At 38.6% G+C, this 16,075-nt stretch overlaps 1 protein-coding gene across 1 annotated transcript in view; it reads right to left on the bottom strand.

Moving 5' to 3' along the window:
* THADA (THADA armadillo repeat containing) overlaps positions 1-16,075 on the bottom strand; it is a 154,811-nt gene that overhangs the window by 26,595 nt on the left and 112,141 nt on the right. The window contains exons 32-36 of the mRNA XM_057367662.1: positions 7,542-7,954; positions 7,071-7,192; positions 5,624-5,696; positions 4,418-4,562; positions 1,165-1,296 (exon numbers count right to left, since the gene is read on the bottom strand). Coding sequence (XP_057223645.1) covers positions 1,165-1,296; positions 4,418-4,562; positions 5,624-5,696; positions 7,071-7,192; positions 7,542-7,954 — 885 coding nt within the window. The remainder of the gene's footprint in view (positions 1-1,164; positions 1,297-4,417; positions 4,563-5,623; positions 5,697-7,070; positions 7,193-7,541; positions 7,955-16,075) is intronic.

The following is a 16,075-nucleotide window of genomic DNA, read 5'->3' as shown; positions in this document are numbered from 1 at the left end:
TACAGAATGGTTAAGTTGTAAGAGCAAGCACTGATGTGACCTTAGTATTAATTAGTAGGACAGAACTCTCAACCAGTTAGAGGGGAAATATCCCTTGGCACTAGGATACAGCAGGGMAGGAGGGAGAAGATTGAAGGAGTCAGCACCGTATAATTCCCAAAGAAAGTACCATCTTGAGTACCATCAGAGCTGTGGGATTTAACAGGAAGATGAAAGCTCTCCATGACATAWCCCTCCTTTTAACTTCTCCTACTCCACAGCACTGTGCCTGAACAGCACCAGCTCAAAACAACACTTGCCACACGAGYAGATTCCTAGCTACTTCTATCTACAATAGTGGAAAATGTCATTTTACTGCCTTTTCTTATTTTTTTTTTAAACCACAGAGCTGCTTTATCTCCAGCCTACCAAAAGTTCATAAGGAGAGGGCTGACTAATTTGAACTGACTGCAGGTAAGTTGGTACAGGCGTTACTGAGTAGCACAGACCAGGTGGAACCACCAGAGAGAGATGAGCCTGGTAGCAAAGTTTAATTTATTCACAACACATGGAAGAATGTGTCAGCAAAGACTCTCAAAGTGAAGCACATTAATTAGTWAAGCCTACTCAAGTTTTGTGGCTATTTTAAAATTAATAGGCTTGAGTAAACTAGGGCAAGCAGACAAAAAGGCCYACATCCTCAAAAGCACATTGTGCGTATGCTGAGAATTGTCTCTGTTGATCTGGATCTAAATGGATTTCAAGGTCTAATAATGAATCAATGAGTTGAATACTGCTTCCTAGATTCCTATCTCTCTGTGATTAGGCTCTTATAACAATGTGGGATTCAAGGAGTGTCTTGCTCTGCATTATAWTAGACCAGAGCTGGTATTAAAGAACTTTCAAACTGTGAAATTATGTGAATATTGACTCATCACAGCACGAACCATGAAGCTCAATACCGCTGTTGTCTTTTATACATCCCCATGTAATCATATGCAAATTACATCAAGAACAGTAAAAGCAAAATAATAAAGCATGGTGGGCGTCAAACTCACAGTTATCTTTTATGGTATGTACTTAYAGGAGATGGATGAAGCACTTCACAGTTAGCAAGAAATTTGTTATGAGAAGAGAAATACTGTTGCCTCCCAAACATTCAATAATATTTAAAAGTTAACATACCTGTTYCTTCATTGCTCTTTTTTTCAGACTGTGCCACTTGTATCACTTCAGCAGCAGCATCCCTTACTACCAAATCTTCATTCTGCAGCAGTAGAATCACACATTTCCACAGACCAAGGGTATCAGACAGTCCTATATTTGTTTGTGGAGAAAAATTCGAGTTCTAATTTTTTATAAGCATTCAAAGAAGTTAGATGCCCTGTTTCCACACCTAAACACAATACATGCAGTTAAACATTGAAAGGCACTGAAAAACCACTGGGAAAAAGACTGGCAATACGATCAAAGTATTTTCAGCATGTGTGARCCTTATCTAGGTGGCAGACTCAGCTTGGTTTAAACAGTGGGCAACAGATAAGAGAATGGGCCTCTCTGTCTGGGTTCAACTTTARTCACAAGCGCTCTCAATTTTCTACAATTCCTAGGAGCGTAGAATTCCTTTTTGGCAACATCAAAAATTTTGTGGCTGGAGATTGACCAATGCTCTCTGATCATGRATTTGCTGTTGCAATCTGCCTGGAGCAGAGAATGCCAAACCAAGCTTTCTTCAGATGCAGCCAGTTGCACCGGACATAAATGCCATTCCCTGCCAGAAACAGCGAACAATCCCGCCTCTCAAGGATCTACCYGTCACCTCCTTGTTCCAGATCCACCTGACCCCACCACTCACCAACATGCCCTGCCAGCCTTACTCCCACTATCTGCTGGAAACAAGTTAGATYCATGGGGTAACTGTGTGCACACAGATAAAACTGCTCAGAGAGAACTGCCAGGAGGGAGGGGTGCTCATCTGGTGCGCCCAAGCAGGCAGCCAGCACACACCACTCCAGTGGCAATTCACGCCTCAAAAGCCATTCTCCCTTTGCAAACCCTCATGCCATTTAATGCTGCCACACCACAGATGACAGACCAGCTCAAGGCTGTACTCTTAGTTTGCTGGGGTACTTTTCAGCTGACTTTTTAGGTCTTGTTCTACATCCTGATCAAAGGAATCAACTGGAAGGTCACTTCTAGATGCAGCCAGCTCTCAGATATTACYTTCTGGTGACCACAGACAACAACAGAGTTGTGTTTCATTGCTGTGCTGATTTTCTTCTACCACGTTTTTGGCAGGTCTATCMGACATTTGTATTACAAGGCTAGCCAGACTTTATTTCACTGCTTGGCCAAAGTAAATTGCTCAAGGCTTTACTACACAGGCAGAAGAAGCACTCCTGTATTACCTGTAACTTCCCTATGTGGCAATGGCACGAAGTATAATTATTTCAGAAAGAAGTTGCTTTATTTTCTAGTATGACACATGCAATAATGTTATACTGGTACAGCTAGAATAATTATTCCCTTATAGATTCAATGGCSAGCTTTCCCACCTAGACAAGTTTCTACTGTATCTCCAGAAGAAGTGGAAGTCTGTAAACGGAATTTGCATAAAGACTTTTTCTGAACCCTCAAGCAACTTGATGGAGAGTTGATGGGGTCACCCAGAACATACAGACTGTTATTTACCCTCTTCTTCTTACTAACATAATCATGGAAGCTCTTGGGAATGACTACAACTCCATTTCATACAACCACAGTTTCCTTTAAGTTCTACTTTTTACTATACACGGCAAAGCAAACTGATGCAGGACAAGGCACAGAAATCAAAGCTATTTACATGCACAAACCCTTTAAGGGAATTATTTTGRGTTTATATCACTACAACTAATCACCAGATCAGTAYTTGATTTGCTAAAGTCYTCAATGCAGTATTGAYAGTTGCACAATTGTGAAGATCCCCWGATTGACAATTCTAGGTACTATAGAGGGTCAACTCTGCATCGTTCTTCCCTTGGAGCGATTTTCAGAGCAAAGAGCTAATTCAGATGGTTTGACCCACTGAGGCCTTGGGGGGCTATTTTCTGGGCTTTTTGGGGAGGCATTTATTTCTGTTTGCTTGTCTGTTTTAATTTGTTTTGTTAGGATTTTATACAGGATACAAACTGCTGTTATGTCTTATTTCAGACCTCTACATCTGCCTGACTGGAAAGAATGGAAATCAGCAAATGTTTGGACAAGATCAAAGAGGAAACTGTTCTCCATCATATGGACCACATCCAAATAACAACAGATGAGAAACACAGCATTTGGGAGTTTTTCACTCCAATACCTCCAACTGTCCTCATTTGATATAAAATGGTAATAATGTCTGTCCTATGAAGAGCATTATCTAGATGGTKGAGAGCAAGATTTCCAGAGCTGATACTATGAACACTTAATAGTGCAATCTCTACCTCATATAACAGATTCAACTCTGTTAAATGTTATCCACACCTCTTAAAAAGCACAACTCAAAATAATAGCTCATTTTATACAACACCACTATCTACAGGTTAAGCATTAGACTGTTCTTGTATAATGGAAATTTGTATCCAGTCCATATGGACCGACTCCAGCTACTTAAACTAAAAACATTTATGTAACTATACTGGAATAAAGAATCACAGGAGTTAGAATCATCTAAAATAGTCTGTCTTGTTCAGGATATAAAATAATTTCTTTATCACCTATTACTACCTATTCTTGCATATCTTCTGGTCACAAAATCCCCCTATTCTCTATTTKAAGAAGGCAGGGGGGGAAAAGAAAGCTACAAGAAAAATCCCATCTATTCTGCAGAACAAATCAGAGCATTTCATTTGCCTCTCAGACAGTAATGCAGTGTTGAGTRAGGCTGTGTAGGTTTTGTTTGTTCTCTTTCTTTCACGCAGAGACAGTCTAATGCAATTTTTTTTTTTTAAAGAACATTATGCCTGGGAGATACAATGTGATTCAATTATTAATCATTCTTATAGTAGTGTCTCTCATTTCTAGACTGAAGCCCTTAATTTCAACATCCAGCCAGCACAGCTTTGTTATACCCTCAGCAATAAACTCAAAGTATGTCCTCCTCACCAAAACAGTATTACAGAAAGATTCAAGTCAGAGAAAAATTGAGAGTCAGTAAATCTGTACAGCAATGTATTGTGGCCTGGAGACATAAAAACATCTCATGTCCCCCTTCTGCAGAGTTATTGCAAGAGGCTGTGCACATGTRATTTTCTATCACACTAAGTCCACATGTTTAGTAATTAATCCTATAATTTTTTTTTAAAAAACCCTGTTTGATGTAATTATATGTTTTGACTGTGTGAACACATACAATACATTTGAAATCTTCTATTAATGGATTTCACCTAGAAAGACCCAGAAAATTATTGATCAAGCTACTTACCAAGAATGAGCTTCTCACTGATCAGAAGGAATGATGTTATACTTTTAAGAACTTCAGCAGCTGCTAACAGCATCTCCGTCTCTTGCTCATCTCCACAAAAATACACTATTAGCTGAACCCATTTTTTCATGACTTCTTCTGAAATCTGAAGAAACAGAACATGTGAGAAGTATGCTGTACAGGGTGATGTTACCTCTTACCATCACACACTGAACTGTGGCCTACCAAAGGGATACGGCTCATGRGTAAATCAGACTTTTCCCAAAGTGGTGAATCCCAAGTTCTCTCCAACAGCTCAGATCTCCCATGATTTAAATGGGAGAAAACTCTTTTAGCATTCCTAGTTAAGACTGTTACAGTATTTTCATTCATTCCTCTTTGTTATGTCAAACTTGAAGTCCTGGCACTAAGCCTTTCCTTTAACAAAATGATTTAACATCATAATTAATGTTCCTCAGTTCTTGTGTGTAAATCTAATTTTATTTTTTTTAATAATAGGACAAGGTTATTAGGACACAATATGAATYCCTTCTGCTGCCCATTCTATGAAAAGTAACAGCTATGTAAGGAAAAAAAAAATCTTCCTTTTAAAACAGATCATGAGAGTTTTATTTATTTAAAAATATCCATTAAGTGGGGTTTGTGTCTTTGAAAATATTTTTGAAATATTTAGTCTAAAGCAGGCTTTGCACTGCTCTACACTGCTCTGTCACGTACGTGACATCACAGACTGAAAATTTAAAATCAAAAGAAATTTGAGCTGGCTGGGAACTGCACCCAACCACTGCTTCAGCTTCATGCCTTCCCACCCGACGTGCTCTCCTGTGGGCCCTCCAAAAATCAAGAAACCACAACAAAGTTGCACTTTAGCAAATGGGCTAGATTCAGAACAAGCATTAAACACCACAGGCATTTCCCTTTCCACATTACAGTGACCATTTTGGATGAGCTCAGAAGTGGAAATTACTCCACATATACTTATGTATTTAACTTGAAATKACTTTGAGAGGGATATACTGAGATGATATTCATGGCTGTTTCCATTTCAGAACATGGCAGTGTATTCAGGGAGGAAGACAAAATATTAAAAAAGGTTCAAGGACACAAGAAAACACAAGCTTGGGGCTTGGATCTAAAAGAAGCCACATTACTGCAAACCCAAAACTCCAGAATTACAAAACTGTTAAGCAGCTCCATTTCCCTTACCTGCTGATGATTCTGCAAAAGGTGGATAATCAACTTGGAGGCAAATTTGAGAGCTATGGTTTGACCTTCAGKGCTGAGAAAACAAGGCAAAGGACATATCAAAAAACCAGCTATTTCTGTCACCATTTCATCTCTAGAAGAAAACCAGCTCTTGATTATTTCTGATTATCACCAATAGGTGTTTTTCAAGCTAAGCACTTGGAGCTTTTACATTAAGAGATCTAGATCCTAGCTAAGTTTTCAGCTGATTTGCAAATGAAACATGCCCATACTTTCACTTCTCTCATGTTTATTTTCTAYTTACATACTTCTCATAGAAGAACACATTTGAAAATAGAATCCAAGTCAAATAAACCAGACATAATTTTAAATTATAAACAAAAGCACCTTTTCAAGCTGGTGTTTATCKGCAGGAATATCTCTTCTACAGCTGCTAGAAATGCTCCTAGTGCAGAAAATACCTACTGCCAGTTTCCAAGCCTCCCTGCTGCCTAGCAGGGTCTAAGGACATGGCTCTTGGCACCGTGGCTTCTGAAGGCCAGTCCTACCATGGGGAATGGCAACACCTGAGCATTAATGCCACCTATTTCTCTCTAACAGCCCCAGTCAGGGTTTATTTTACCACCAGGGTCTTACTTCAGCCCAGAAACGTCCCCTCCCTGTCATCATCATTTGAACTTGAACAATCTGGTGCAAATCAGCTTCAAATGTGCACAGCTAYAAAATGCTGTTCCASACWCTATACCCTCTATATTCARTATTTGTAACACTGCAGTGCAATGTTTACATGGCTTAAAAAACTATCAGAAACAGSATGTCATGTCCTTAGAGCCTGGACACTACAAGCCTGTTTGTCCATCCCATGAGGAATGGATGGACACAGCTTCTAATTCAGGAACTACAAACTGGCTCCAGATTTTCAGTACTTTCTGCTGACTTTACAGTCTGTATAAGGAGTGCAAACCCAAAGGATAAGGATTAACAATTTCTACCAATCCAACAAGTTAAATGAGATCTGCCATCCTCTTCACAAACCATCTGCCCATAAACCAGGATAGAAGGGATGGCAGATTCACAGCAAATGAGTGTATGTTTGGATCATTAATTCTAATTGTTAATTCTATCTTAAATTGCGTGTTTCCCAATTATCATTCAAGAAGAACTGTGCTCACTAGCTATCATCAGACAGCCAGAGCAACTTCTTTCAGGAGCTGTACTACTGGACATTTATAGGGTGCTAGCATGACTTGTGGGCATTTTTAATAATTCAGATCCACGTCTAACTTCTCCGAAAAATTTTCAAGAACCCTCTTTATTCAAATAAGCCACACTCACTCTTCTGAAACATGGATTTTTAAAGCAAAAGACAGTCTCAAGCCACTGTATTAATGTCCAATATTGAAAGTTTTTAAAATGTAAGTATTTCAACATGCATGACCGACCATACCTGTTGGAGTTATCTGCAAGGTTTAAACTCCAGGTTAAGAGCTCATTTGGATTCATTTTTATAGAGCATTCAGCTTTTGGAAGCACATTTCTGAAATCCATATTATGAAGAATTTCCAGCACCTGCAGACACAATTCACAAACAAAGCATTTACAGACAGTCTCAACAGGAATGTGCACATTTGAGGTCAATAAAACACTGACTCGAGCCCCATTCCAAGAACACAAAGAATCTCTCTGGACAATTCTAAGAAGGGAAAAAGGAAGTTCTTGCTTTTACACAAGAACATCTGTTATGAAATTATTGCACAGCTCCTGTTCAATGTAAAAAAAAACCCAACTACTCACCTACTATTAGAAAACCTTTATGCATGTTTGAAATATATATTTGAAAATCACAACTATAATATAAAAATTTAAAATATCATTTCCTGAAAACATACAAAATGTAAAAAAAACCCCACACTTTTACCTTGCAAAAACACTGGGGATTTGTTTCCTTCAGAGCCATTGTGAGAAGAGTGTCTTCCAAATCAATGAGTAAACACAATACACCTTCTCTTCCTTCTGCAATCTGCTTGGAATTTCTTTGTTTAAACCAYAGCAGTATTGCTTCCAGGGCCAGCAGACGTACTTCATGGAACTCACAGTGGAGGAGATGAGCCAGTGACAACGATGGCTTGGCCATTYGCTGTGCAACAGCTGAACCACTGTTCTGGGTATCAGGACCTGCAGTGGCTGACAGCACTGGTATTACAAGTTTGGTGATGCTCTGAAGGTACTGTATCACTCCTGGAACTGCAGATGAGCAGGGAACACCAGACACCAATTCAGATTCCAAAATGACTCTGTTCATCTCTTCCCAAAAGTCAGGCAATTGCATTCCTGGAATGAGAATAACACTTAATGAAGTGACAAATAGATGATGTTACAATCTGTGCCAGATCATGAAGCTGACAAACATCAGGTATGCAAAATGTATCACAAGGTAAAATCAGGTATGAAATGGAAATGAAAGTCCTCCTTCATTTTAAACTGACTCCAAGTGACAAAAAAGCTTTGCTAGATATCATGTGTTCACATTTTAAAAGAAAGAAATAAAACCACAAAGTTTTCTGAGAACTATCAATTGTTCAACTGAATYGAAAGTTTCAAACAACTTAAAGAATGCTACAGTACCTTGCAGATTGCCTGTAATCTTACCAGTTACATCTGTTGGTAAGTATTTCTTTAAATCAAGCTAATAATACAATATTGCAAATTGTGCAAGCCTACCATTTCTACCACTGTAGAAAGTGACTAACACAAATAAACTATTAAATATATGTGGGAAAAAATGTGGATAGCTCCAAAATCAGAGACCATACTGGATAAAGTGCTGGCTGTCTGCCTACTCAGCTGCAACTGAAATCAGGAGAAATTATGACAGAGGCCATTCTAATAATAATGGAAATCTCATGCCTTCAGGAGAATTTTGTCAGAAAAAATTGCTATTAAGAAGATACCTCTTCTCAATAAATACATCTGTCCTGTGCATATCAATCTAAAGAATTCACTGATTAAAAAAAAAACAGGATGCTTAGGATGCTTTCCTGTGCTTATTAATTTTGAACAGTTAACATAGCTAAGAAAAAAAGGAGCTGCACTGTAACCCCTCTTATGTATCAGCACAGGAACTGTGACATTTCAGCCATTTACACTGGTGCAACATTGTCCACATGGCCCAGCACAGCCTGAGAACCTTCTTGAGCACTTGGCCACCCCCTGGAGCGAACAAAGAGGTCACTGTCTTCTGTGATGCCAGAGGGCTTCAGGCTTTAGCAGAGTTGGCAGTAGACATAAAATGAAAGAAAAAATCATCAATGGTCCTRTCTCACACCCACATAGACTGAAATACTCATGTGCCTTGAGCACAACCTTCTTCTCCATCATCAGCAGGAATGAACCATTYATAATATAGAAACCAAGAATTTTTGCGTGGTTCAGTGTCTGTATAGCTTGTAGTGCAAGAAAATGAACATGCTATACCCYACAAAATTCAAAGGCAAGTCATGAAAGAACAGAGAACAACAGCRCCACTGCTGCTAGGAGATGTTGGAAGTTTAGGGGGTTTTAAATGTAAACATGCACAGAAGGTAAATACAAAGATTAAAACAAACTTAGATTTCTTCAGTATCTGCAAGAAGACAATTCCTTGCCATATAACTTTGCTATTTATAATTCAACACTGAGCACTGCTAAAAGCCTGTCCAAACAGTCCTACTAAATTCCTGAATTTGACATGAAGCCACAGCACAAATATAGATTCATTTTGTTGCCCATGAAGACATTTCCCTAAGTCTTCTATTTACAGTTAAATATCCTGCCCTTTCATATTCAGATTCTTCCAAAGCCACCTTAATTTGTTTGACATTTACACAGAAACTTGACATGGTTATAYACTGTCTAGCACATAACGCAGAACCATTTCTGAGTAATTCTGGACACGCTTCAAAGGCATCTAGTATTTGTAAAAAAATTTCAGACATATTGCCCAACCATTAGTTCTGTCATTCATATTTTCGCTACAGWTTCTTTTCTGAAGGGGTTTGATGCAGTCAAAGGAACTCCAGTACCAGTGCAAAGCTGTCTCCTATCATGCATTAGCATGACACAGCTGACTTCCCTCCCATAACAATGCAAACTTGTATATTTTATTTGCTACATTATAAAGCCCCTCCAAATACACTGGTTTCACACGCTGGCATCATAGCCCAAACTAGCATTAATGCCCATGTCACACGACAAATATCCAAATGCCAGAATTCCTTAATTTCTGAACTGTCTGGTTGCCTTGGAGAGGGATTAGGTCTTCGTCTCAGTTATTACACAGCCTGACTCACAGACAGAAGTTTAACAACAGAAATAATCCCAGACAGCTGAAAGAAAAAGGCTCAAGGTCAAGTGCCTCAGYTCACAGAAGAGAACAGCTTCAGTTTTGGAGCACCACACCCTCTCAGGTTCCTACCTGCTCCCCTCATCAGCTGCCTTTCAGCAACACATTCATCAACTGGCTCAGGTCTCCAAAGGAAGTGWGTATTTGTAAGTACATTGCAAGAATGATGCTTTTATCTCCTGTCCATGTTGCTTGACATTGAGGTAATGGCTACATGCACGCAGTAATAGGATATCTAACAGGATGGAAGGGTCAAMGCTCCAGAGCAGGAAAAGGGAGAGTAGTATTAGGTGGACACAGAGCAAGAGAGAAAGAGAGAGAGTGAGAAGGAGAGAGGGAGAGAAGAACATTACAGGACGCGGGGACAGCATCTCTCATTTTGCTGGTGTCAATGCTGCCAACTTTGCCAGAGACAAACATCAACATCAGAGAGAGTGATGACCCTTCCAYTGACTCTGGGAGCTGGCTGTGCACTGACCTTCCAACTCAGCAAACCTTCTTCTGTATTTTGCAAGGCCAGCTCTTTATGTCTCTTTATGTCTTCACCTTGAAAGAGGATAATTATCTTCATATAAAAAACACAGCAGAGCTACTCACTCCCAGAACTACCAGTTTGCAGAGACTGTGGTACAAGGGTCTTTGGTAACAGATCCYTTTTTTTTTCTGTATGTATCAAATACTTCTGCTTTGGAAGCCTTCTGGATGACTTCTTTTTTTTCCATGCAATTGTGAAAGACTGGACACTGTGGCTCATCTATTTTACAGAAARTCTCTTCAAAACTGGATGTCTCAATGGCAAGGCTCTCAGCAAAATAAGACTGTCTGCATATTTGCTTAGCCTCAGCACAGCAGAGAGCAAATCCTTCTGCATTCATCTTGTGCTCCACGTGCTCTCCAACACTCTTTTTTCACACAAATATGTACAAAAGGAAAGAATGCCCCTGTCTTATTACAGTGCAGTGGAAATATTCCTGCTTTCAACTTCATCACTAAGAAATTTTTCCAGTCTTTCATGTAAATGTTTTCTCGTCTGCTTAGCTTTAAGTAAACTCTTTCCTTTGGCTTACATCAAAATATCCAACTAAACCAGAAAGCCACACTGGTTCCCAAAGTAAATGTCAGCCTCTGTTGTTAAGACACAGTAACAACATACTTTTATTTACAAACAAACATCACTGCAGAGTTTGAATGACCAGCTGCGGTGAGAAGAATAAATTTTGGCTGACCAAAGAWGGGTCCTGGCAAACAGCAGTCTTTTCAGGATGCTGACAGATGCAAAAGAGCCCCCAAGAATTAAGTGGATTTAATTTTATTTCTCCCCCGCTTAAGGATTGCTTCATTTGTGGGACAGGAAGAATTTCAGCCTGCTTCTAGTACAGGAGACATCTTACACAACCACTTAGTTCTCCCTCAATGCCCAACACAAACATCCTCAATCCCTTTGCGTCCCCTGCATTGATATTTGGACACATCATCTGTGTCCCATCATCKAGGTTTGAGGGGCTGGTTTTTTAATCCCATTTGCAATCAACTGATGTTCAGTCAGGTATATAAACTAAAATGGTCTTTCACCATCTGAAAATAAAGAGGAAGAAGAGCCAAAAGGAATCAGCAGACTGGATGAATCTCCACTTACAAACCCCGTCAAAGCTGAGCAGCTCCCAAACCTGTACCCTGCCTGTGTCTTGCTCTTCCCTGCAGTGGAAGAGTCTGTTCCCAGAGTAAGTAGATACATAGAGCAAGACTCCCTGCTCAGGGAGTAACAAACTATCAGCTGATCTTTCATCTCAGAGGTACTACCCTCTGTTCAAAAGTAAGAGAAGTAATCTGAATTCCTTCCTTATTTAAATCTTAACTTTCCTCACCTCCTTGCAGGGTTGATATATTTCTGTAGGATTTGGTAAWTTCACAGTGATTATCTAATCTACTGCCAAGTGGACAACTCTCCCAATCATCAGGTATATACTGATGTATGGTGTGAGGGGCTTCCTTCTGTACATGTGATTAGCATCCCTCTAAGTATTTGCACGCTTTTACATAAATACTGAATTAAATCCTGTATGCAGGCCCTTGAGCATCCAAACCATCTTCCATGTTCCTACTGCAGCAAAAAAAAAAGAGCAAAGCAGGAGAAAAGCAGACTACTACTAGCTTTAGAAAATTTACTAACACTCTGGAAGGGCAAATAAAAATTACAAGAGCAGGAATAAAATGTTGTGCCTGCAGTACAGTGTTATGGGAAGGGGGCTCAAAAATCTGGATATTCATCATCATTCACCAAGACCTGCAATAAATTGCAATTGTTTATGAACCAAGGCTAAAATTCTTATGCCCTCTCCARCTACCATGCATGGACATCTGAAGAGATCATACTAAGTTGATGYAGGAGTAGGCTGAGAGGTAATCAGTGCCAAGAAGAGATTTTCCTAGACAAATACTAAGGAAAAGTATTTCTTTCGTATTTTTCCTTTTTATTAAAAGTGGATTAGGCAAAGTCACYGCTAAATGGAAAAAAAACCACAAAGAGAACAGAAAAGTCTGTTTCATTACACTGCCATACTGAGGTGACTGTTGATGATCACTAAAAGGGCATATTTTAAGCAGGATGTTTTGTTTTAAAGACATCTGCAACTTTTTCAACATCAGAGAGTAAGAATCAGAACTCACAATACAATTCAAAACTACAAACAAGACTGAATAACAGAATCCTTGGATAATTTATTGCTGAGGACATAAGCATMCCACTGCATTCTGTACAGCATAAGGGAAAGTTTTCAAAGAAAAAAAGAAGGGAAAAAGAAAAAAACATTTCATCTGGACACTACTACTGCTGTTTTTTCTTACAGCTTCTCCCTGTGAGAGTTTTCCAGTGTTTTGCATTCATATAAAATCATAAAAACCCATGGAGACTATGCAAGTCAGTCAGTGATACACAAAGGAATCTAAAGAGAACCTGATTTGCACAGGACAAGCAGTTTGTGTCTTCATGTGGAAACAGAATTTYAACTGMTAACTTTAATAAACRTGATCAATTCCACTTTCCCCTACTYTTCCTGACTGTCACTTACTGCATGGAACCTTTCCGCATTCCCTGCTCTACACAGCATTCCAGCAGTATCCTGTTTACCTTCCACARCTCTTCTCTGTTCACTGTCTCAGCCATCATTCTAAAAACCCTTTTACTTTCCTCCTCCTCCATCTGTGCCACAGGTTCTGCCTCTAAAGTTTCCTTGACAGCTGCTGGTGTTGCACACATCCGTCTCCTTTCTCCAAAAATTTATTCTTTTCAGCCTTGGTCCATTTGTTTTGTTCTTCTGCCTCACACTAACTTTTGTTCTCTTTGGACCACCTAAATATCTCTCACTTATTCTGCCTATGGCATTTTACTGCCCAGGCCACAACCAGTCAYTCCCTGTCTCTTGGACCTCCAACAGTGCCATTCTTGACTTCTTCATTCTCCTGTCTGCATGGAATGAGATCCCTGAGCAYCTATGCATTTCCTTTTTAGTTGWSTAGTTTAATGTTAGTAGGCACAGTSYATTTAGRTGATCCTATAATTATATTTTAAATCTTTACCTTCCTTTAGTCAAAACAAAAAACATTCACCCAGTGCCACAGTCAATATACCAGCAGACTTTATATAATTTCTGACATAATRAACAAAAACWGAYTTCAAYTTATTGAGTGAATTTTAGCTAATTAGACCAAATAACCAACTAAAATGGCTAAAAAGGTGCCAGTGTTTTTATTCAGGTAATTCTTTAGCTGCATTCTTAAGGAACTAGGKAAAGAAAGTTCAAGTACAGCTAAAATAATCAACCTAGTTATCCCTGCCAAATTTTTAYCATTCAAAAACCATCAGTTTTTAAGTTGGGCTGAAGGAAAAACTTGGCTACCATTTAGCTTCTTTCAAAAAGAAAAAAAAGATTAAGAAGTATGATACAGAAAAAAAAGTGGCCACAGCCTTCAAATGCTATTTTAAAGTCYTAYAAATCAYGTAATTCAGGCAAACATTTAAGAGRTTCCTATGCAAAAACCAAATGGTGCTTTCATCGCAGAGCATTGCAAAGCATCCASAAGTTTGATAATCCATATTATTTCTATCAATGTATTTCGTAACTTCTAATTAAAAAGCAGAAATATAACTGAGAAAATGGTATTTGCACTGTATGCTATTTAAAACAGTATTTCCTTGTATTTTAGGACAAAAACAGAAGACAGTTGAAATAATAGCTCATTTTTCTGATCACAAATACACACATGTGCAGTGCACAGTACTTTTTGCAACCATTTCTTTAGTTCATGAGTAGAATTTAAGAATCTTAACCAAACTACATCTACAGAAGGTTTAGGTATTTGGAAGACAGCAAGAAAATGGAAGTATGTTTTTGCAAAACTCAAGGAAAGAAAATATCAGTGAGTAGAATAATGGCCRCTCCATTTTGATATCAAAACAATCYCTTCATGAACAGGAATAATCATGTAAATACTAAGTATCTGTTCCCATGGTTGACAACAACACTGGAGTTTGGTTAAATTCAAGAACTTTATAAATTCTTCCACCTCAAATGTAGAAAKGAAAAATGTACGGTTAGATTATAAGTGGGAGCTTTTCCTAAATCACAGATTCATCCTATTTGACATTCTGTTTAAATGTTTTCTCTTTCCCATCGGATTTGAATTTTGAAGACACTATACTTGATAACAGGCCAAAMCAGCCAACAGATTAACAGAATATATACAGAATAAAACAACCATTTTTTCYCTCCTCTGTTCTACATCCTATTTCACTTAGGTTGACAGGGCTCTATCAACAAGTGCCATTTTTTGGAACACAACCCTGGCCAAAATGTGCTTATATTAGTCAAGTATATTACAGAGAGCTGCATCCATTTTTCCTTTCATGAAATAACAAAATACTACATGAAAACTGTTTCAAGACATGAGCAAGAAGGAAAATGYGATCACTTTGTCTTGTGGCATTCTTCATCTGTTACAGGGAGACAGAGCATCCCAGATCTGAGCTTTCACTGCAATACAACACTCCAGCTCCTGCATTACCCRTGTTGTAGGATCATAGTAATACTCTCATCTTGTTTTGCTTCAAACACCAATTTCCAGAAGATCTGAAAGTAGGAATGTCTATCACAATTCCTCTCAGATGTTCCAATATTCAGCAGAGGAATCTTATTTACTAAAAGAGTATTTCACAGCACAGCCCATCTCAGAGTACACAAAAAAGCGTGTAACCTCACACACCACACATGGATCTAGAGCTCGACAGCCCTCTGCTTGAMTCTAACTAATCAAAACTTATGAATTTGCAAATAATCATACACACAACTAAGCCTGGACATGTTCTCACCTGGATTTGGGGTAATTTTCCCCACCCAAATATGCCTACAAATGTTGTTTTATTCCTCCTRTAGTGTTTGAAGCAGAGTACAAGTGCCAGAATATCCTCTGAAAGAAGATTGCATTGTTTTCCCATTAGAAAGAAAAGGCCCTAGACAGCTGGGATTTCTGGTCTATAAGAACACTTACTGTGGAGAAAATACATCAGAGGTCTACAAGAACAAATTCACTGGATGCTATTAATAATTATTAATAGTGACAATGGTGACAATAGACATTAACTTACCAAATAATCCTATACCTGGTAAGACCTTTCCTTACTCTCAATAATTATAAAATATTTTTATATTTTAAGTTTGGTTTTTTTTCAAGGTTTGCTTCCAACTGCAATTGATAACAGAATAAAAATATTTTTTAAGCTTACATAGTCTTTGCATTATGTATTGTCTCTGCATATCTGAGAGCCCTCAAGCACATCAGGAGCTGGGGAAAAAAGTTGTAGATTTTGCCTATCCTCAAGGAAAGAACTCTTTTATCAGTGACATCAATCAGGCAACACTTCCATCCAGTCCAGCAAATCAGAATAACTATGGGGTTCGGGGTTTTTTTTTTTGTTTTAAGATAAATAATCATCATTTAACCAGCAGTAAATGTTTAGCTGGACAAGATGCTTTTGGTATCCATTCCTCCCTGCCTTCCTTAGCAGACATTTTAAA

Source organism: Malurus melanocephalus, unplaced genomic scaffold (genome assembly GCF_030028575.1).
Source record: "Malurus melanocephalus ecotype Western Australia unplaced genomic scaffold, MMel_1.1 scaffold_82, whole genome shotgun sequence".
Lineage (NCBI taxonomy): Eukaryota > Metazoa > Chordata > Aves > Passeriformes > Maluridae > Malurus > Malurus melanocephalus.
The sequence above is the reverse complement of the archived record's forward strand: the minus strand, read 5'-3'. Positions and strand labels throughout refer to the sequence as shown.